We start from the raw sequence: 23,415 nt of genomic DNA, 5'->3' as shown, positions 1-23,415 counted from the left end.
GGACTGGGAATAGGATGAGAGAGGTAGAAGAGGAGGAGGAGGAGGGAAAGTTAGGAGCGAATGGCGTAGGAGGATTTTTTAGCCAAATTAGTATCTCCCCCCTCCTCCTCTTCCTCCTCCTCCTCCTCATGCTTGGCAGTAGTCAAGTTGACTGTAACCATCTGGTGGGATTTTACATTAGCGCTCTTTTATACTTTACAACCTCCAGACTGACAGACGAGACGACACATATGCATGTTTATTAATATAACACTCGTAAATCATAGTCATTTTTTAATCAGTGAATCACCTGATTTCACAAAAGTTAGCTAATTTAATTCATACAAATTGATTTTGTGCTGACCATCACGAAAAAAAAATTGAAATTTGCGTCTATGTACACGAATCAGTACATTCAATTTCGTGACTATTTCGCAATCTGCTGTGCAACTGGGCTGGATATTGTGCTGAAATACTGAGGGACAAAAAGTCAACATCTTCACCAGTCGATGTAGGAGACATGGAAATAAAAGAGTAGTGTTGTAATGCAGGTCAGAGATTGCCCAGGTATTATAGAAATGGATGCTGAAGGGAAATCCCCTCAGGGATGTCTCACCTTCTGCGTGTTGGTTTGTCTTCTAAGCAGCTACAAGCTCAAAGATAAATCATACACAAGATATTATGTTAGTTAAAGTCAAACAATTTATTCCGAAGATATACTCATCAATAGTTGCACAGAGTTATTACAACAGATCTGGATTCATCAATGTGTCTCTGACGTCACGCAGCACGGAGGTCAGTTCGCAGAGAATGAATGAATAGTCGTTCTTTACACTTGATATTTATGCACCTTTAGGGTCTGAAGGAGGGACAGGGCGTTCTTAATGGGCAAGACCCAGTACTTTTCCATAGCTTTGTTATGTTACTTTTCTTGTGACCTAGATGACCTCTCACTTCTGCTACTTCTGACTCCATTCTACGTTATCCATTCTGCAAGAACACCCTGTTCCCTACCCCCTTCCTCCCTCTGTCCCAGGCTCGATAAGATATAAAGATGACACTTGTACACACATACCATACATGCTATTACCCAGTCCTACAATTGAATTACTATTACATATAAAACAGATGTTCTACATACATTATCCCTTTATTAGTATGATCAATTATAATTCTATGTTCTTACACCCTTATGTTATTTACCTCTACTTCTACTTGATTGTATTGGTGTATAGACTCAGACAAAAACAAAGATAGACTATCTTTGTTTCATAAATACATACATTCCTTGCAAGCCATTTATCCAATTTCAACCGGTTTTCTGATAGCTAGGCGTCTACCAGTCTGCTAGTGAGATTAGACCCAGTTACTTCATACGTAACACTAGATTTTCTACTTACGCAGAGACATATCTTAAAATACATCCTGAGATATTTCCAACAATGCTTAGCTTGCTATAGAAAAACTGGGCAGGCAGCACCGAGGCTAGATTTTTGCATTCAGTATATTTCCCTCTTAAGGGTTACGTTTGGTTGGGGTGGTTGGAGTGTAAACTTTCAGTGTTTCAATGTTGTGATACAAACACTTTTTTAAGTCATTTTTGGGGGGCATGAATGTGGTGAACTGTCAGCACCTTCAGTCCAACCAGGTGGTGAACTCCAGGTCTGAAAAGTGAAGCCAATGCTGAACTGCCTTAAACCTGCATTCTTTCTAACAGCCAGCAGGGGGCGACTCCTCTGGTTGCAAAAATAAGTCTGATTGTATAGAAGTCTATGAGAAAATGAGCCTACTTCTCACTTGATTTATTACCTCAGTAAACATTGTAAACATGAGTTTATGGTCTCAATCGCTAGTTTCAAGTCTTCTTCAATACAGCATGATGTTCATTTAGTAAATTATGGTCCCATTTAGAGTCAAATAGACCATAAAGTAGGGGATGCTTCAGGGCGGGGCTACCTTGTGATTGACAGGTCGCTATCACGGTGTTGTCCGGTCTGTGTGTTTTCAGTTCATCAAAGTTAATTGTAATATTCTGGTCGCCTAAAAATGTCTTATTCAGCATTTGGTTGTACTAAGCTCCACCCTCTTGTGTCACTTCTGGTTGCAAAAAAAACAGATGGCGACGGCCAAAATACCAAACTGGAGGCAAAGAACGTATATTAATAAGCCATTTTGGACTGAAAGCGACTACCGGACGCCAGTAAAACGTTCCCCGACAAAGTGCTGTACAAAAGTAAAAGAAAATTATTTATTTTTTATTGACATATTCTACCGAAATGGCCTGTGTTGAAAGATAAAATATTATAAATATAAATAAGCATTTTCAGTCCAAAATGGCGGCTGCTGTAAAAAAAACACTGCTTTGCTTCTACTGTATATACGCTTTACTGGAGGCTTGAAAACGGCAGTCCGCAAACCAGTCAAACTGACTACGTCCACCTCTTATATACAGTCTGTGATTCCAATATTATTGGTAGAGTTTTTGGCAATTCATATAGAAAAGATGACAAAACATGTTACTGATATTTAAATCATTAACACTGCAGCATTTGAGTATTTTTGATGATTCATTGCAGTAACACTTTTTTTTTAAATCTAGGTGACGTTTTCCAACAAACATATAAATTGATTTTTGTTTTCATATTGTAAACTCCCCAGTGAATCATTTGAGGGATGGTAGCATGCAGAAAAATCCAATAGAAAATGTATAAAACAGCTCTGGAAACCATCTCAAGCTGATTATAGAAATATTTTCTGTCCTAAAAGACAAGTATCAGACGTCTTCTCAACCTCGAGTCAGACTGTTGCTTCCTGTCTGACTGTATGAGCATCACTGCACCTGTTAAGCAGCCAGCGAGACAGACTGTCTGACCTCCTGCTATCATTTAGATTTGTATACGATAGTGTGCGGAGTGAAGGGACAACATGAATTGCTCTTGTCCTGGCAGGTCTATAGAGTCAATAAAGGTCCCCAGAGAAAGGTAGAGGATGCAGTTTGGAGCCAGACTAAGAGCTGTGAGCAGCAGGACGGCGGGTCAGAGGGAGATCTGGGCCCACGAAATCAGATTAGTCTGACTTTTGCTCTCTTTTGGTTCCTGTCTCTATCTCTGCTTCTGGTTTCCTCTGGATTTCTCATTATGCTTTTTCCTCATCCGTCTTCATCCATCTCTCTCACGCCCCCGCTCCCTCCCCTCTGATCCATCCCTCCTTTCTTTTTGGCCTTTCTTTCTCTTGTTTTTACATTTCTCCTCAACAGAATGAGGCCTTTGTGTTGAGAAATTAGAGGAATGCCCCTTACTCTCTTTTTTCCCCCTCTCCTTCTCGTTTTCCTCTCGGCTCTTCTTCCTCATGTCTTCAACCCTTCTCTTCCTCTGTGTGTGTGTGCGTGTGTTTGTGGGTGTGTGTGTGTGTGTGTGGTAGATGGGGGGGCATCCATTAGCTCGGATTAGAGACTGTAGGAGGGTCTTAACAGCCCCTCTGTGTTTGGGTTTTAATCTCCTCAGAAACAGCTAATCTAACTTCAATGGCTTCAGCATGTACAGTAAACACACACACACACACACACACACACACACACACTCACAAACACACACACACACACACACACAAACACTTACACACTTCCTCCTGCAAATATGTGACTTCTGTGTTTTCTGGCCAGTGTGGTTGAACCATGACTAGAGTCCATTCATGAAGCAAAAACACAGAGGACACTTTATCAGCCGAATATCTGACCAACAATATCACCAGTCACCCAAATGGCACATAACCACATGGTGCACAATATATCCGACCATAACAATACAGTAGAGTGACTCACACCACCACCAGAGGGTTGAAGACTAACGGGTTGCGATCAATTGGAATCTTCCAGTCTGCAAATTGGTTCCATCAGGAGCTGATTTTAATCCATAACTTTGTCTCGTCTCATCTCATCTCATCTGCAATGAATCTGATCAATATTTATCATAGTAAGTCTTGCACATGGAGCAGAATCACTCAGCGACTATTTTGATCGCCTTTTCAGTAATATTTCAAGCAGAAAAGTAAAACATTCTTTGCTCTTCTTTGACTCACGTTAGAGTAAATTGAATATCTTTGGGTTTTGCATCGTTGGTCGGACCAAAACAATTTGAGTTTCAAGTTCTTTATTGTCATATGCACAACAATGACAGAGAAGCAGTCGTTGGTGATGAAAAACGTAGATCTCAGGCGACCTCTAAGGCCCCGATCAGACAGAGAGCGTTTTAGCAGCCTGGGGCGGCTTTTTGTGATTGTTTTCAATGAGATTGAAGCATTTTGTGCGCTGCTTTTGAATAAATATACTTTGTTTTCATTATTTTTCAAAAGTGATAATACTAATAATAATCATAATCTTAGTCAAACCATATTCCTTTAAAAAAAAAAAGCAGGGGCGAATAAGCTGGCCACCTTAACGCCATGTAAACAAATAAACAGACAACAACAATGTCAAAAAATTTTCAAAAGTAGACATGGATAACACCTTGCCTTTTTACAGGAGCGCCCTGAACGCCTCGAGTTGAAAACAAATTAACTCAGAGCGATAAAGCGCCCGATGTCATTAGTTTTTTCTCATTGTGGATAGACAGAGCTTTCTGACTTTACCAACCGTAGTTACCATGATCTGAACAGAAAACAGCAGAGACAAATTAGTGCGGCACTTGAGATTTTGCGTGAGTTGTTTACATTCATTTTAAATTGCACTATTAGTTATTTGGGTCGCGTACAGTTCATGGTTTGTGTTAAGGTAACGTTAGCACTCTTTTGGTGGTTGCCTAGCAACATGTAAAATAAAAAGACGCAGCAAACTACAAAAAGCGCCTTGTCTGATTGGGCAACAAAAAGGCAGTGCGATGCGCCTCGTGTTTTCCACCTGCAAAACATGCTCTGTGTGATCGGGGCCTAACAATGCTCATTTGAATATGTATAAAAAGAAAAAAACACGCATGTAAAGATGAGAATCTAAGACATAAAATAGTGCAAAATAAATATAAGATAAAATAATAATTATAAAATAAAATACGACCTTAGGCTTTGGGAAGTTGTGACTTTTTCACCATTTTATGACATTTTTAAGACAAGTAATAAGAAGAGAAAATAAACTACAGATTAAGCAAGAATTAAAATAATTGTTAGTTGCTGACCTATATTTCTCTAGTGCAATTAATTTGAACCACCAGTGACACCATCATCATTCAACAGTGACAGCTAGCTGCCTATTAGTATTTTTTTTAACATTCTCACATTCAGTGTTTTTCTCCATTATGCCAAGACGCTCCAATTAATGCATTCGTTTTCTCAATTTCTGACACTTAAAAAACATGGAAAAGATTATTTTATTAGAAAAATGTGTTATTGTTGGATGCGGCACCATACTAATTAATTCAGATATAAAAACAATATGATAATACAAAACTACGAGAGCATCTTTTTAAACAGCAGAACACTCTTAATTTCCCCTCCGTCTGCTTCATTTATCTCCTCATACCTGCAGTGATTCCCTGACGCCATAACTTCTCCCAAAGCTGACCATCTGCTTCCTCGTATTTGTGGGATATTGATGAGTTTGTGTTTGTGTTGCTGCTCTTTAAGAAGCTGCACAAGAGGAAAGAAAGAAATAAAGAAATGTTTCCTATGAACAGACCGGTCGAGTCAAACGGGAGGAGGAGAGCCAGGTGGGAGACAATAGCAGGAGAGACTGTGAGTGTGAGAGGAGGAGAGGTGAAGCGAGGAGATGCAGGGAGTGGCACCGGAGAGAAAGCGAGGGAGAGGTGTGGAGGGACGGAGTGGGGGATGGGAGAAAAGAAGGAGGGGCAGCGTGGGGGATGGGGGAGAGAAATATTGCTGTGTGCTGCTGGAGTCAGGGGGTTACCATGGTGATGGGGGAAAGACGGAAAGGGATGGGAGACGGGCTGCACACACAGACACACACTTACACACAATACAAATTGACATTTTCACCGACTGATTGAATAATATGATAAGCATCAAATCTCCTTTTAATTTAAACCTTCCTTCCTGTTCTCTCAGGGTGGGGGGGGGGGGCAGATGGAGGGATGAAGGAGATAAAGAGAGAGGCTCTCTGAGTGGAGTGGAAATAAAGAAATGTGATCTCCCACCTGGGAGTGGTGTAACTTGGAGACAGAGTTGTGGCTTTTTAGATAAAGGGCACAGAGACGTGATGGCAGACGCTGATTTTAAAGGAAAATGTACTTAAATATTATTTTGAACATGTTACTCTGGCTCCTCAACCTTTCTCCGGGGACTTTCATTGACTTGAGGACAAGAGAAATTCATGTTGTCCTTCCCTGAGAATTCGATGCAAAGCAACTTAGAAAACGCAGATAGACAAAATAAAAGCATTTAGAAGAAACTTGAACATGTTATCTTTGACAGCCCTAGTTTTCTCACGTTGTGATGTTTTTTTTTATTTTTTCTAAATGCTGCTCGTGTTGTCAGATCAGTGAAGGTGTTTTCTTCATTTGCTTGTGTTTTGTGACGCTTGATCGGGACCCCTTGGCATCACAAAAACTACTTGGTTAGGTTTAGTAAAAGATCAAGTTTGGGTTAAATACGCTTGTTACGTAACGTCAATATGCGGCGTTAGTTACGTACGTAAGTTACGCAACAAAAGTAAAATAAGGTAAAATAAGTCAACGTTGGCTTTTGGTTTCACACAGGACACGTACAGCGGCCCCTGAAAGTCCTGTGTTTGTTTGGACCGTCCTCCTCCCCTAGTACAAAAATCATAAATAATAAATAAAAAATAGAAGAAAATACAATAAAAAAATAAAAAATACTAGTATTTATAGTGGTGTTTTTATTACTATTTTATATTATTTTTAATTTGTTGAATACTCGATTCTGATTGGTCAATCACGGCGTTCTACGGTCTGTTATTTCTTTATAGCAGACCGTTGCTATGTATAACAGACCGTTGCTATGGGCGCAGTTCTGACTCAGGCGGACTGTTTTTGTGTAAAATTCTTAATTTTTTAAGTAAGTAGCCGTGTAATAAGCGGGATAATGTACAGCTAGTGGGTCATTGTTGTGAAATAAACCCCTTGCAAGACATTGCGTCGGGATCCAACCCTCTGCTCTGCGTCGGGATGCGGCATCGCCCTGTCTGGGTTTATTTCACAACAATGACCGGCTCGCTGTACGTTATCCCTTACATAGTATACTCACTTCTGGAGCAGCTGTCTAATATTGGCGTGGATGGGTTTACATTTGAGTTAATTGAAAGTGGTGCGTGTCATACAGTCGCTAAAGAGTGGGTTGTGCGTCGGTATCAGACGCCGTGGGCTGTGACAAAGTGTCGGTATTTGATGCCCGGGTAATGACACCAGGGTGTGTATTTTTAAGATGCCGTGTTGTGAGCTTTGCTCTCAAGCCGGCAACAATCCATCTCAAAAAACCTCTATAAATCTATAAAAGTGTTTGTGTAAAACAATCCCCTGCAGATCTAAACTGTATACCCGGCCGGTCCTCTCGAGCTGGAGAGCAGCCGCCGGGCTTTGACCTCACACCTTGAAGATCAAGAGGATGATGTTATTATGTGAAGAGCCTGAATCAAAGCGCAGGGTAACTTCTTCTACCTGCCAGTAGGGATTAGGTGGGATGTGAGTGGCTGTTGAAGCTCCCGCTGGATTGGCAGCAGCTGGGAAGAAACAGGTTGAGAGTCGAGCCAGACGAGCCTCTGGGTGGTGGTGGTTGGTGGTGGTGGGTGTGCGTGGGCGGTGGATGTGGTGGGCTCATGAGAGGCTGTGTGTGGGCGGGTGGATGATTATGTGTGTGTGTGATGATGGTGCCAGTGGTGAAAACATTTCAGTGGAACTATTCTACATAATGTAGGGTAATTTTCTATTTAGGCTGGTTATTGCCTCGGGCCTCACTACGTTTGACAGCCACGTTATCGAGAGGAGCCAGGACGCCCAATCAACTTATTTTCAAAATAGAGAATATTTGATGATTGCGATTTTCCTGAAGTGACAGTGTTTGCTAATTTATCAGCGTAAAGGTGGTAGTGTGTCAGCTTGTTTCGGTTGTGGATTTAAACTTTACATTCCTCTTGATAAGCCCTTAAGGAGCCTGATACCTGGAGCTATATGACTTTATTAACCACGATCTGAACAGAAAACAGCAGGCCTGGAGGCAAATTAGAATTACAGGTTAACTAGAATGGCACTCGGAGAGGGCAGTTCTCCACCCCCCTCTTCGCTCAGCGTGCGCCATCATCCACGTGTATTTTTGTTTATGTTGAGATCAGCAGACCGTAGCGGAGCATCGTAAAACACTTCATTCAATATGGACAGAAACAGAATAAAACTCACCTAAACCGTCGTCGTTACTCTTTCCAACAATCACCAAGTGTGCTTTGGTCGAACTCAACTGTAATTTCACAGAGTTTAATGTGAAAAAACGCAGAATCTATAGTTGAATTTCATTCAAATCCATCCCGTACTTTTGGAGTAATCCTGCAAACGGACAAACCAACAAACCAACGCCGGTGAAAAAATAACCACCTTCCTAGGCCTTCGGCCTTGGCAGAGGTAATTACAGATTTTATGACATTTATACTCCATATATACCAGCTGATTTTAACCTGAATATACAGATTCATACAAACCTGATTTACTTTTTCTGCAAAAATGACAAAACCAATAGGTAACCATCACTCTGTGTGTCGGAGGCATTTCCTCTCTCAGATCTGTTCTTGATTTCTTATAGAAGCAGAAAACCAAATGAAAGAGAAGAAGAAGCAGAGTCTCTCTTGCTCACTGATATTGCTGGTCAGCAGTATTTTAATGGCGCTGGTTAACTGAGCCCGTCACGCACGTGATATATGATCATGTCATGTATTGATTGACATTACATCACAGCGAACCCACTAGCTGGGACACTTCACTCTAATGTTAGCAGGGCCGAGGCTTCACAGCATTATTCTGAGTTCATCGCTACTAATGTTGATGATTTCATGTTTAAATCCAGACTGTGTTAATATGATTAGATTAATCAATGTCATTTTAAACTATTTCTCTAATATGTTTGATACTGTTATGTCACTTAAATTCATTAATAGCTCCGTTAGTCTTTTATTTTAGCTGCCCTCCTCTCCCCTCGGTGTTGGTTTAGTGTGAAGGCGGTGATAGATGTATGGCCGTGGGTCTTGTATATATACCGCCCTGAGCGCTCTGTTACACCGTGGCCTCTCACAGCTGGCGCCACTCGCCCCTCAGCTAAATCTAATAGACCCCAGCCGGGCCAGGACGCCACCCAGAGCGGAGCTGCTGTTTATCCTGCAACATACCGTCACTAATGACTGATTTATGCGCTCCTATGCAGTCGCTTCGTTTGTCGTGTGGAGAGAGGCAAATCAGAAACAAACACATGCTACTGGCTTTGTGTCTGCGGAGGTGTGTGTGTGGTGTGTGTGTGTGTGTGGTTGGAGGAGGGGGTAATCCAGAGGTGGCTAAACAATGTCACGCCAATAAGAGCTGATTTGAATGTGAAAGGCGTCGGGTTGTGCTGTGGGACCAGCGGGTAAAACGTCTCCCCCATCCCATCTGAAAGGCAAACAGACAGAAATGACACAATGATTTAATTCAATACTCTACTAGAGAGTAGATCCATCAGGTCATTTGACCCACAGCAACTTTTGCTGATCAATTAAGTCATTTTTGAAGCACAAATGTGAAACATTTCCAGTTCCAGCTTCTCAGTCGTGAGGTAAGTCGTGATCGTAAAGTGAATATCTTTGAGTTTTGGACCGTTGAAGACATCACCGTGTGCTTTAGGAAAATTGCTTAATCAAAACAGTATTCAACTTAAAGGTAGAAAATTGTTTTGTTATTTTGGTTGAAATTATCTTTACATCCCAACAGCAAAAAATCAAATGCTCTGGAAAAAAAGAAACAAATCCAGTATCTGTGGCTGTTGCAGGACTGTAATAAACCAATCCAGTCATTTCATTAGGCCGGAATGTAACGGACTGTCAGTGTTGCCGACTTGGTGACTTTCTCTCTAGTTTTAGGGACTTTGGAGCTAGTGCTGTTATCTACTTTCATTGGAAAAGTGTTGGTAACACTGGGCTGGGTTTTTAGTTTGGATCATTTTTAAATTGTCTTCTCAATTCTTGCTGCTCATTTCTCCGCCTTTTCTTTATGTATGTTTTATTATTCCAGGCAAATTGTTGTTGAGATCAACCAGATTTCAAGTGTTTGTAGACCACAGACTGTATATAAGAAGTGGACGTAGCCACCGTGACGTCACCCATTGGTTTGTGGACTGATGTTTTGAGGTCTCGAGTTCGGCATTTTGGCCGTCACCATCTTGGTCTTTTGAACCAGAAGTGACAAGAAGGTGGAGCTAAATACAACCAAACACTGAATAAGACATTTTTAGGAGACCAACATGTTATAATTAACTTTGATGAACTGAAAACACACTGTGAAAGGGTTAAAGTTATACGACGAAAACACGGACAACTCCCAGACCGGACAACGCCGTGGCAGCGACCTGTCAATCACAAGGTAACCACGCCCTAAAGCCTCCCCTGCTTTATGGTCTGTTTGACTCTAAATGGGACTATAATTTACTAAATGAACATCATGCTGTATTGAAGAAGACTCGAAACTAGCAATTGAGACCATTTACTCATGTTTACAATGTTTACTGAGGTAATAAATTAAGGGAGAAGTAGGCTCATTTTCTCATAGACTTCTATACAATCAGACTTATTTTAGCAACCAGAGGAGTCGCCCCCTGCTGGTTGTTAGAAAGAATGCAGGTTTAAGGCAGTTCAGCATTGGCTTCACTTTTCAGACCCGGAGGTTGCCGCCTGGTTTAGACTGAAGAAAGTTTTGATGTTTCCTGTAATACTCGATCAGGACTAGTTTGTCCGATATGTTGTCTGACCACGTCGAAAATCAAAAGTGTTTTGTAGAGGGGAGAGTCACGATATTGTTTAAATATGGAGATAACGGAGCATGTTTTCAGACATTCATAGTCGGTCGTTCACATGTGACAGAAATAGTTTTGTAAAGAATGAAAGCAGAGAGCTGGGAGAGGTTTGCTAATTAGCACCAAACACAAAGTACAGCTGAGGCTGATGGGAATGTCGTTAGTTTTGCAGGTTTTTAGTCCTGAAACAAAGTATTTGACATATTTAAATCTTGACCTGATGATGACAAAGTTGGTGAAATTTATCCTGAGGGGGACGTGGTTGTCTGAACCAAATGTTGTGGCGTTTATCAATCTATTTAATAGTTGCTGAGACATTTAACTCAAAACCACAACCTCATGATGGCTAAAAGAAAATTCAGAGGAGCAACAAAGTCGGTAGGATTCATCCGCTAGGGATCATGAATGCCTGTACAAGATTTCACAGCAATCCATCCAATACTTGTCGAGATATTTCAGTCTGGACCAAAGTGGTGGACCGACCGACATGTCCATCCCTGGAGTCATGCTGCTAGCGTGGCTAAAAATCTCTGCCAGTGATCGTAACCATCACCAGAACATTATTTGGGCAAATACTACAGCGTCTCAATGAATGGGGGTTGGATGCTCTTCTCTGTATTACAGCCTTTCTTTTATGGTTGAAGCTGATAAGACGGGGGAGTTTTCATGTTTAAGCCTCGCCTAGAGCAGTTTTAACAGACACATCGCTGGTGTACAGAGCCAGAGAGAGAGAAGCTGCACACAAACAGAATGGCAGAAGAGTAAGAAATGATGGAGGGGTCGACACAAACAGAAAGAGAGGGAGGAAGGGGACGACAGCGGGTGGTTGGAGGCCTGACAGTCGGTTGATGCTCTTTGTTCCGGGGTCAGAAACCTCCTTGTGTTTATTGAGTTATTCACGTCCTGTCTTCCACAGGGACTCCCAGTCTAGTTAGACACAAAGGCAGCCTAACACAGACATGTGGCTGTGGGTGTCTCAGTGTGCGAGGTGATGATGACATCAGAGCTGTGACTTGGTCAGAGTGTCATAAAGCAGGAAACAGTCACTTCACCAGAAAGAGACTTGACTGTGTCAAGACTGAATACTGGGAAGTGAATATGTTGAAATCGCATGTGTTGGCTGGTGATACATCCAGCTGCAGAGGGCATCCAAAACAAAAGATGTGAGGAAATTGACTGCAGTTGTGGAAAAAAAAAGAAGCATATTTCAGTGTCTGTCCAAACAAAACAAGCATTCAAGCATTCACCAGAAAGAGACTTGGCCGTCTCAAGACTGAATGCTGGGAAGTGAATATGTTGAAATCCCATCTCATGTGTTCCACATCCAGCTGCAGAGGGCATCCAATAAAAAAGCAGATGTGGAAAAAATGCACATTTTAGTGTCTGTTCAAACAAAACCACACATTGATACGGTTATATAAAGAGTTCTTTTCCAGAAGGCCATAAATCAGTTTTTGTTTTTCAGTTTTTCAGTGATACGTTTTAATTAGTTATCTCATGCTATAAAAGGGGGTGAGACGTCATGAGCATCAGCTGTGAGTCTCGCTGAGAAGCTGCGGCCGCTCTCGTCTCGCGATAGTCATAAAGCAGGAAACAGTCGAGTGCGTCACTTCACCAGAAAGATACTTGGCCGTCTCAAGATTGAATGGGAGCTGTACGCGTCAAATACATTTTTCTGTCATTTTAGGTAGTTCTTATCACGCTGATGTATGTTCAAGTGTTCATTTTTTCTGATCAGTTTGGTTTTAATTAGTTGTTTGATGCTATATAAAAGGGGGTAAGACGTGATCAGCTTGCGATTGGTTTGCGCGAGTGACCTCGATACTGCGGCGCCACCCTCCGATCGCTACTGAGCAGACTCTGGCTCCAAATAACGTCAAAATCTCACGATGGCAGCTCCCGTATTTGGGATGTTTTTGCTTCACTTCTGTACAGTGGGAGGGAGTGGAGACGTGGCGTTCATCTTTATATACAGTCAAATCAATACAGTAGACCAGTTGCGTTGGTTCAGGGGGCTCACTGAACCCCCCTAGTGGCCGTAGCCAAAAATGCATGTAGGGATTTAAATAGTATCTATATCTTTTATAATAGCACAGAACTAATAATTAATGTAATGATGAATAATATCGATCTTGTAGACCGAATAAGATACCTAGAGGATAACTTTTTGTGGTCTTTTTATGAACTTATAATAACATCGGAGCTCTCTGTCCGCACTGAATCCGTTAAATACGAACGTCTGTTACGTCATGTAAACAAACCATGTACCTGTCAGCTGTGCGCTTGAGATCAGACTAGAGACGTAACTATTTAAAAGATCGGTGATACTTGCTATCTTCCTACATTTGTACTTTCTAAACAGAAAACACACATTTTATATTTTGATATTTACTGGAAATGATATAGGATACAATATCGCCAAAAGCAAGTAGGAAACTTTCAGGCGATCTCCCTCCAGCTGCCTCCTTATTTAGGTTTTTGTAGTGAAATCACGGGGTATCGTATCAGATAACTCCTCATTAAAACTTCACTAATCAGCCGGTCCTCGTCCGTTGCGGTGCTTTCAACGCGAGTGACAGGAATAAATAGAAACAGCTTCTGACAAAAGTTCAGCTCCAGACGTCGCTCTGTGCAGCGCTGCGTCGCTCAACGGCCAGTTAGAACATCCCAATAGAAAATAATCCAATCAAACAGATTTTGTCTGATGCTTGCATCGCATTCAGTTAGTAGTAATATGTACACACAGCATCGGGTAGTCTACTGTAGGTGTGTCAACAAGACTGCAAGGCTCATCTCTGGTTTACTGTCGGGTTTTGTGTGAGTTTGGTTTCTATGGTAATACTTGCAATATTTCATCACTCATTGGGCATATTAGTCGGGATATAAAAATGCACCTGCTGGTGCCTGATTATTCGTTTTTGTGTAAACAAAGCCCCTGTTGTAGTCTTACATTTCCTCCGACCTTAAAATTCAATCTGCGACTATGCAGTAGACGTGTCACATCTCATGTTTCAAGTCGCTGTCGACTTTATCATTATTTAACCAAGACCATGTGATCGTTCTCTAACCGTAGCCGTAGTACTTCAGTGCCTAAACATAACCATGAAAAAATGTTTTAATTGCTGCAAGTAGATATTGTAGGAAAACAAAATATGTTATCAGTGAGCACTTTGCAGATCCGTTCTGTATCCAGATTTTCTCATTATGTTGATATTAACATAATCCAGACAAGGTTAGTTATATATTGCTAGTATAGAAGGGTTGCACACACACACACACACACACAGACATGTTTAACTCAGTGGGGCTTTATTAAAATGTCATTTATATTACATATTCATGAGGCCTGATGTGAAGGACATCAGCAGTGTGATCTACACACACAGATGAAATCATCTATAGGTTGGTCACCCCGCCTCTTTGCTCCAGGCTGTAGCATGGTCAGCATCTGTGTGTGTATGTGTGTGTGTGTGTGTGTGTGTGTGTGTGTATAGTAGTAGTAAATGTGAGGTATGTAATGAATAATGAATTTAGGTGAATTTAGGTCACGCAGCCAACTGGGAGGGACAAACTGGGAATAGCTTTCTTTCTCGTCTTTATGCGTCTCTTTGTATGTGGGTGTGAGTGTGTATGTGCGTGTGTGCGTGTATGTGCGTGTGTGTGTGTGTGTGTGTGTGCACTGAGGGGGAAGTATCCCCTCCATCCTCCTTGCTTTTGCTTAATCTCTCCATCCACACTTCCCAGTTCTTTCCTGCAGATCGGAATCTATCAATGAATTAATTTCCCGCTCCGTCGCTCACTATCCGTCCACCTGCACCCCCCCCCCCACCCCTTCGCCTTGACTCTGTGATCCCCGCCCCCTCCCGAGCCCCCTCCCCGCCTCAGGCCTCCCAATAGACCGCCCCACCTGCACCTGCCCTGCCTCCCCTCCTCCCTCAGGCCTCCCGGTGGACTGGCTGGTCCACCTGCCGGCCCTCTAAAGCCCCTCAGGTTCTGTGGGACGGCCCAGGACTCTGGAGGAGTCAGGGACGGGGGGGGGGGGGGGGGTTGACAGAGAGGAAATTGGTACAGTATGTTTAATGTTAAACGGTACAGAACTGAAATATGAGTGCCTGCAGGGTCTGAACTCTATAATGAGATTGACAGTCATGTATCACGCTGTCCGTTTTTGAACTCCACTGATCGTTTTAAACCTGATGTTGTGTTCAGAGTCCTCAGCAACGGCACCAAACACACACTTAACTCTGTTTTATCAGCTTGACACTTAACGACTTTGGCTAATTCTACAAAAATGACACATTACTTCTGTTCTGGGTTGCTTTAAAACATGTTTACACCAGGGCTTTCAATCGCTCAAAATATTTAAACACACATTTTTTTATCTGTTCAAAATGTACCTTAAAGGGAGAATTATCAAGCATTTAATACTCTTATCAACATGGGAGTGGACAAATATGCTGCTTTATGCAAATGTATGTTTATATTTATTATTGGAAATCAATTAACAACACAAAACAATGACAAATATTGTCCAGAAACCCTCACAGGTACTGCATTTAGCATAAAACAATATGCTCAAATCATAACATGGCAAACTGCAGCCCAACAGGCAACAACAGCTGTCAGCGTGTCAGTGTGCTGACTTGACTATGACTTGCCTCAAACTGCATGTGATTATCATAAAGTGGGCATGTCTGTAAAGGGGAGACTCGTGGGTACCCATAGAACCCATTTTCATTCACATATCTTGAGGTCAGAGGTCAAGGGACCCCTTTGAAAATGGCAATAACAGTTTTTTCTCGCTAAAATTTAGCGTAAGTTTGGAGCGTTATTTAACCTCCTTCCCGATAAGCTAGTATGACATGGTTGATACCAATGGATTCATTAGGTTTTCTAGTTTCATATGATATCTTCACTAGCTTTAAAACTGAGCCCGCTACAGCCTAAAAAATTGCAAGTTGCGTAAATGTGTTAAAGAAATTAGTGGCGTTAAAACAAATTAGCCCTAGTTAAGACATTCATGTTGTTCTATCTCAAACTCTAGCATGGATGTGGAGAACACTCCAACTTTCAGCACTAACAGGATTTGAACTCTTCCTGCACATCTCTCATCTCTTCATCCTAAAAGGCCTCTCCTCCTCTCTAATGGTTCTCTGTCTGATTTAATTCAAGAGGTGTTAGAGACCATGAAAAGAGAACAATACTGTGCGTTAAATGTCATTGTGCACAAATGCCACTGAGAGGATCCTCAGTCAGCAGAGGTCAAGTATCTTTAAGCCTCAATGAAGACACGCAGACACACTCTATGTCTGCACAGGGGACGATCCGCCGTCTTTAGATTAAGACTTCATTCATTAATGAGCACCGCCACCCCCCCATCCTTAACTCAGCGCCGCAGTAGGAGGTCCATGAATATTTAAATTAAAGGAAGTCCACATGAATTACAACCCCGAGCCAGAATCAGTGTGTACGCCGTCACCACAGATATTATTACTAGAACTGGAGCATGCTGGGACATTTTCATCAGACGTCATTTATTTTCTCTGTCTGTTACATTTTCTGTCTGTCCTCATTACATCTGGGGAACCCCCCAACGCTGGTCGTTATCTGTACCTCGTTAATGACCCACACACACACACACACACACACACACACACATACTTTACGGCCCACTGTTCTGTTTGGGTCATTTATTTTGTAAATAAGCCTGGCAGGTAACAGCAGCCCCGGGGGCCTGGGGCAGGTGTGTGTGTGTGTGTGTGTGCAAGTGTGCAAGTGTATGTGCATGTGTATGTGTGTGTGTGTGTGTGTGTGTGTGTGTTTGTGTGTATGTGTGTAAGTGACCGTGAAGCAGGGCAGATGTGTGTGTGCGTGTGTGTCAAGGTGTGTGTGTGTGAGTCAAGAGTCATAATTGACAACAACAGCAGACGAGATGGGTGAGGATCTGACAACAATAGGAGCTGAAATGGGGGTCATGTATGTTTCCTGTCTATCTGAGTGTGTCTCTGTGTGTGTGTGTGTTTGTGTGTGTGTGTGTGCGTGCGTGCGTGCATTCATGAGTGTGTGTCAGAGAGAGCTGTGTGCTGGGGACAGGTTGCGTAATTATTAGATGTAGGAGGGGGTCTACATTAGCCAGCTGTCACCCTTTGCCCCTCACCCCCCGTCTATCTGTGTGTGTGTGTGTGTGTGTGTGTGTGTGTGTGTGTGTGTGTGCGCGTGTGTGTGTGTGTGTGTGTGTGTGTGTGTGTGTGTGAATCCGTGTGTGTGCGCGTGCGTGTGTTTTAAGAGAAGCCTTGGCCGAGGACTCCAGGCGGTTACATCCAGAGATTGATAAGTTATGACACCTCATGTCACCTCCTCTGCCCTTGTTGTCTGTTCTTATTCCAGTGTATCAGGCTGCTGTCAGGACAGTCAGTCGTTTTTTTCATCATGTAAAATATTAATAGTAAAAAAAAATAGTTTTTACTGTATAATATTTTGACCGTTTTTATATTGAATGTACATAGCTGACGTTGGATTCCTTTTTGTTTTTTTGTTATCTTATTTACATCGTTATTGATCTTATTTGTTATTATCTCAGTTTTACTTTATTATTATAATAAAACTACTCCATTTGGAGTCAAAATTATACAATTAGGTTGTTTTTTTTATTGATTTTATACTGTGCACAATGGTAGAATGTGATGATGCACAGGGTAAATGTCATGGCCAAAGGCTCCATTGTGTGCCAAAGCCTCCTGTAGTGGATCTCAGCAGTATTTTATCTCCAGATTCCCTTTCAAGAGGTAGAAAACGTGTTTGGCACACTTTGTGGCCAAATGGAGAGTCCGCCTGGTCTAAAGGTCTAAAACCTTTGTAGAATCTATGTGCTTTGTGTTGTTTATATCTGCTTTGGCACAGTTGTAGTCAAGGAGTTGCTGAATGAATTCAGTGGTGTCTCTGTGCATGGCATCATTGCTATAATGGTGTTATCCACTGTCTAATCCAGAAAACATTTCAGGCGAGGACAAAAATGTAAATTTTTCCTTTGGTTCATCACAATTTACTCAGGCATAGTAACAGTCACAATGTTACTTATAACTTATTCTGAATTCTCTGAGGTCTTACCTATCCATAAAGACCTAGATCATGCATATAGACCTGGTAGTTGTGGGGCTATTCTTGATTTATTTTGGGTATGTCTGTCTAGGCGAATAACACCTTCCAGCACCCTATAGGGCTTAAGAGGTTAATGAAAGTGAAAGTACTTTGGTTGTTGCCTAAACCTGACCACACGCAGGTCCTGCACCTTGTACGTCCACCATCATCCACCCTTACCTCCCTACGACCAGCGCTAGTTGAGCAGCAGCACTTCCTTCTCTAGAAAAAAATGGAAATTTGTAGTAAATAAACATAATTTCTAGAGGACGGAGTCGGTTTAACAACAACAAGAGGAGAAGAAACACCGTTACTGCACTTTAGAGGGATGTCCTTGAATTCATTTAGTTCTTGTTGTGTTTAATGAAAGTATTCCCATAAATGGAGCTGATTTCAAAGGCTTTGGAGTTATTTTTAGAGTGACTCTGAGTTTTTAAAAGTGCAGAGCGGATTTTGAAAGGATTTCTCCAGCTTTACGATGAGCCCACGGAGGAGCACGTAATCCCTCACTCCAAGTAAGAAAACATGAAAATGACCAAACTTGGAGCTGTGAGGTTTTGGCCTGCACGGCGAGGCGGCGTTTTAAAGGAACAAAGGGGGGAAAGCCCAATCCATCTGTGTCTGCTTTCACCCCCCCCAAACCCCGACACTCCTGCTGTCACGGGTCAGTGTTCAGTCAGCAGCCAGGGACAAAAGAGAAGATGTTCAGATGAATGGAGATGCAGTCGATGTGGCAGAAACACACACAATCTCTCTTTGTAACGTCATTAGTAGAGAAGATGTTTCCTGCTGCTTTGATCTGATCTTCTGTCTTTATCAGGATGACCTAATGCCTTCGTCTTTGACTCACACATGCACACACACCTACACACAAACACACACACACACACGCGCGCACACGCACACACACACACACACACACACACAGACTGTCTGTTGTCTAAAATTAGAGAAATATTTGCATTCAAAATAAATATTAAAATTGGCTTTAAACACTACACATTGTGTATTTATGTATGTATGTATGCATATATATATATATTATATGTTATATATATATATTATATATTATATATATATATTTACATATATATATTTATATATATGTAAATATATATATATATATATATATATATTTATATATGGAAATGTACGTGTACATATACGTACAGTATATGCCGGTATCCATGGTATATGTAAATTAATCTAATGTAAAAACTTGAATACAGCATCCACCCTAGTTGTTTTATCTCTGCCCCTCTTTTACATTTTTTTTTTACATTTTTTATTTCATTTAACTTCTTTCTATTTATTTATTTATTTTTTATATATAATTTCTAATGCTGTTGTTGTTTTCAGTAGTGTACATCTTGTATTGCCTCATTGTTCGTTTCTAAGCTCATTACTTAAAAGTTTGTTTTTAAACTTTTGTAAATATGAAATTTAAATTGCATATATGAAAACAATCAAGTATAAAATAAATAAAAAATAAATAAACACCCCACACTCACATGCCCGAGAGTTAATTGTGAATTTTTAATTTGTAGGTCAACACTAAGTTCCCCGTTGGGGTAAATTAATATTTGTCTAGTTCTGGGATGATTTATGTTTGATGAAATTAATGATGTCTTTTCTTTCTTCCCTGTCCTGTGTGCCCTCCCTTCCTCCTCCCTTCCTCCCCCCTCATCCCTCCTTTGTTCTCGGGGTCATTCCTCCCTCTCCTCTCCTCTCCCTCCTTCTTCTTCTTCTTCTTCTTCTTCTCCTCCCCTCCACAGCCGGAGCAGGGATTGTGGACTTGACAGAGAGGCAGAGAGTCTCATTCAGGACTTTGGACTGTGAAAGCATCACACACACTCACACATCAACTCCCAGTTGTTTACTGGTCTCCACTCTCCAGAGGGTCTGGGACGTCCCTGAAGTGTGTGTGTGTGTCTGGTTGGGTGCATAAGCAGGGAGGGTGTGCGTGTGTGTTTTTATGTGTTGATGAGTGTGTGGGTGTCTTGCGTCACTTTTCATGGGACATTGAGAGATGTGTGTGTCACAGCGTCGGTGGACAGGTTATAGGGGGCCGTGCTCCCCCGCCCTCCCCCTGATCCTCCTCCTCCTCCTCCCTCTGTCCTTCCTCTCCTCCACCCCTCCGCTCGCTCATGGAGCCATCCAAATCCCCGAAAACTGTGAGTACTCCTCCACCGTCAACATCTCCCACTGTCACTGTTTCCATTCCAAATGTGTCTTTAAACCATATCCTCAGTGTTGATTAGAATGGAAACACTTGACTCGTATAGGTTTATGTTTACGCCCACCAGTTTAAATCATTTAAAGTGGCAATAGACTGTTTTTTTTTTCTTTAACGGTACAGCGTGTAGGATTTGGCGACATCTAGTGGTGTGGTTGTAGACGAAGTACCCCTCAGCTCACTCCTTACTTTCCACGATCTCTCAGAAAAAGTGAAGGCTCCGTTTACGGCACAAAGGAAGTGAGTCAACCATTGCACAACCAAAACAGAAAGAGGATAGCGCTTTTGTTTTCCCCGGTAGCTATCGGTAGCTATCCCCAGTTACCAGAGAGGATCAATGTTCAAGTTCTTTGGAGTTACTATCCCCAGTAGAGGGGATGGAGGACGGTGGAACAACCGAAGTAGCTGTGGAGAACAAAATGCAGTGTGTCCTGTCCAGTGTTGAAAACACTAACGCACTAGCTCTAAAAGTCGCCAGATGACGTCATACACTCATCTGCATATTGGAGACGTCATCGTGCATTCATTTGCATAAAGCTTAGTGGTTAGTCGGTTGCAGTGAGGGAGAGACCCCGTGCTGTTGGCTGGGATTACTCTGAGCAGCATTGGGAATTAATTACAATATAATATATTTCAATATATTTCTTGCTTTTTCCCTGATGGTCTGAATAATTAGCTAAATTTGTCGCAAGTCGCTTTTTAGTAGGGCTGCCTCCTTAATGAGTAATCAGTCATTTTGGTCTCAGTCGACTAAGATTTCTTTAGTGTTTTTATGCTTTTTACATGCTGAACTTCTTATTTCCAAGAAACTTATGAGCACATCTCTGGTAGACACCAGATTTAAAGTGGTACTTTTGTGTTATTTTACAGATCTGTTTATTAAATCAACTAATCATTTAGTCTGCAAAATCGTTTGAGTGTTAGTCGACTAAGAATTTCTTTGGTCGAGGACAGCCCTAGTTTTCAAGTGACGAAGAGGGTCTGAGAAGTCACTAAATCGACTAAGCGACAGCGGCACCAACAATAATACCACTTGGAAACACTAGTTGTCCGTTGCCACTTTAAACTTTATTTCTGAGAAATGCATTTAAGTTGTTTTTTATTAATTTCAGCATTGTGAAATTAAATTTGAGTGCAGCTTGAAAGTGCTGACTGCATTATGACATAAAGTTATGTTTGACAAAAATCAACTGCATGAGATGTTTCAACTCAAGTGTCAGCAGGTTAATTTTCATACCGCGCTGAAATGAAAGGAAACAGGAAATACTCTTTAGTGTTTTTTTTCTTCTTCTTGCATGTCCTTTTCTTGTTCATTTGGTCTTTGTTTGTCTTGGGATAAATCGCACAAAGAAAAAAACGTTGCGTGTGGAGAACATTTAAACACATTCACATAAGCGCAAACACAAATACACTTATCCACACAATGAGGTTTAGAGTGACCTCTGGCCCCCCGGAGGTTAAGTTCAAAGGTCAGCAGGATCAGCCGCGAAGGTCCCAGAGGAGGAGGAGAGGAGGAGTCGGGTTCAGCTCGACCTTCAGCCATTGACCTTCTCCTCTGGGTGTGGCAGAGAGAGGAAGAGATAGAGTAGATGAGAAGAAGAAGAAGAAGAAGAGAGGGATGGAAATGAGAGACGGGGAGAGCTGAAGAGGAGGAGATGGATGAAGGAGGACAGGGAAGGTGAAGAGATGAGCAGAATATAGAGCAGAAACATGGAGGGAGGGAGGGAAGGAGGGAAGGAGGGAGGAAGGGATGGGTAGAGAAGGAGACTCAGAGGGGAAAGATGTAAATTGATCCGGGACGCCATCGTGTCTGAGTCAGAAAACCAAGAGGAAGGCATTATAATGTCAACGTTATTTAGCACAGACATATATTCATAGGCGCCGCATTGGACGCTTCAGCCTGTTGTAGCAACACGTCAACGTGGGCGCCATATTGGACAAGGCAAGACCGCCCTGTAACCCTGTACGAGGGAACGGGGGAGCTGCCGTTTTTCTGGATAAAAAGCACTTTAACGTCTACATTTCTCAACTGATTTCAATGAGTCATTTTATATTAAAGGGTTTATGGTCTACATAGAGTAGAAAAATAAAGTTTTGTCTCCAGTTACTTACGATAGTGACATGATAGAAAATAATTCATTCATCATAAGGAATTGTAAAGACTCACGTTTGTCAAGTGGCTTTGGCTTATTTTCCTTGTTTAAGGTTAATACTTGTGGAGAGGTCCCTATATGATATAATATAATATAATATAATATAATGTACAATGAAACGTCTTCCTCCGTTTTAGCGATCATGCTTTCAATCTCTGGCTACTCCTCACACTGCTACTGTAATTACTATTATGTACTTACTAATAAGAGCAATCAGAATAACAGGCAAATAGTAGTACATAAATAAATAATGGTAAGAATAAATATTAGTTTAATAATATTAGTTATGATCTGAATTTATTGAAATAATGGTGATAATACACCAATTATAAAAAAAACAAAATAATCTAATTAAGCAAGACATGCCATCAGTTTTATTGTTTGCAATATTAGACATATCGTTTTTAATAAGTATTGTTTATTTTATGTTTTAAACACGATATCATGTTAGATATGAACATCAATAAGCTGACATTAGCTTATATTGATTAGCTAACAACAACGAGCGTTAGCTAGCTCTTATCTGATGTTACGGAAGCAAACGTTTTGTAAAGATGCAACGTTAACTTAAGGAACTAACTAAAGGAAAATGTGATATGAAAGTTTTTAATAATTACCTTATAATTGATTGAATCATATGGAAGGACAGACCGGTGATCCATGAACCGGAAGCAGTGACGTTAACGTATTTAACAGTTTTTCACCAAAAGCTTTGGGAAAAGAAAAAAAAAATCGTAAAGTGAATTTAACGTTACTCCTCGTAGATCATAAACTTTTGAATATAAAGCAACTCGTTGAAATTGGTTGAGAAATGCAGACGTTATAGTGCTTTTTATCCAGAAAAACGGCAGCTCCCCCGTTCACTTGTATTTGTTTACGGGCCAGTCTTGCCTGGTCCAATATGGCGCCCACGTCGACGTACGATCC

The 23,415-nt window shown here is 41.4% G+C and overlaps 1 protein-coding gene and 1 long non-coding RNA gene across 5 annotated transcripts in view; one reads left to right on the top strand and one right to left on the bottom strand.

Annotated features, from left to right (window-relative positions):
- Positions 1-23,415, top strand: part of LOC119490327 (neural cell adhesion molecule L1.1-like) — a 52,184-nt gene that overhangs the window by 1,704 nt on the left and 27,065 nt on the right. For all 4 annotated transcript variants that reach the window (XM_037773654.1, XM_037773653.1, XM_037773652.1 and 1 more), the window contains exon 2: positions 19,875-20,273. In XM_037773654.1, coding sequence (XP_037629582.1) covers positions 20,129-20,273 — 145 coding nt within the window. In that variant the 5' untranslated portion in view covers positions 19,875-20,128. The remainder of the gene's footprint in view (positions 1-19,874; positions 20,274-23,415) is intronic.
- Positions 3,529-11,097, bottom strand: LOC119490332. The gene is made up of 3 exons (XR_005207380.1): positions 11,086-11,097; positions 8,210-8,215; positions 3,529-4,354 (listed from the first exon to the last, which is right to left on the bottom strand). It is a non-coding gene; the product is annotated as an uncharacterized LOC119490332 (long non-coding RNA).

Source organism: Sebastes umbrosus, chromosome 6 (genome assembly GCF_015220745.1).
Source record: "Sebastes umbrosus isolate fSebUmb1 chromosome 6, fSebUmb1.pri, whole genome shotgun sequence".
In the NCBI taxonomy this organism is placed as follows: Eukaryota; Metazoa; Chordata; class Actinopteri; order Perciformes; family Sebastidae; genus Sebastes; species Sebastes umbrosus.
This window is presented reverse-complemented; position numbering and strand designations above follow the sequence as displayed.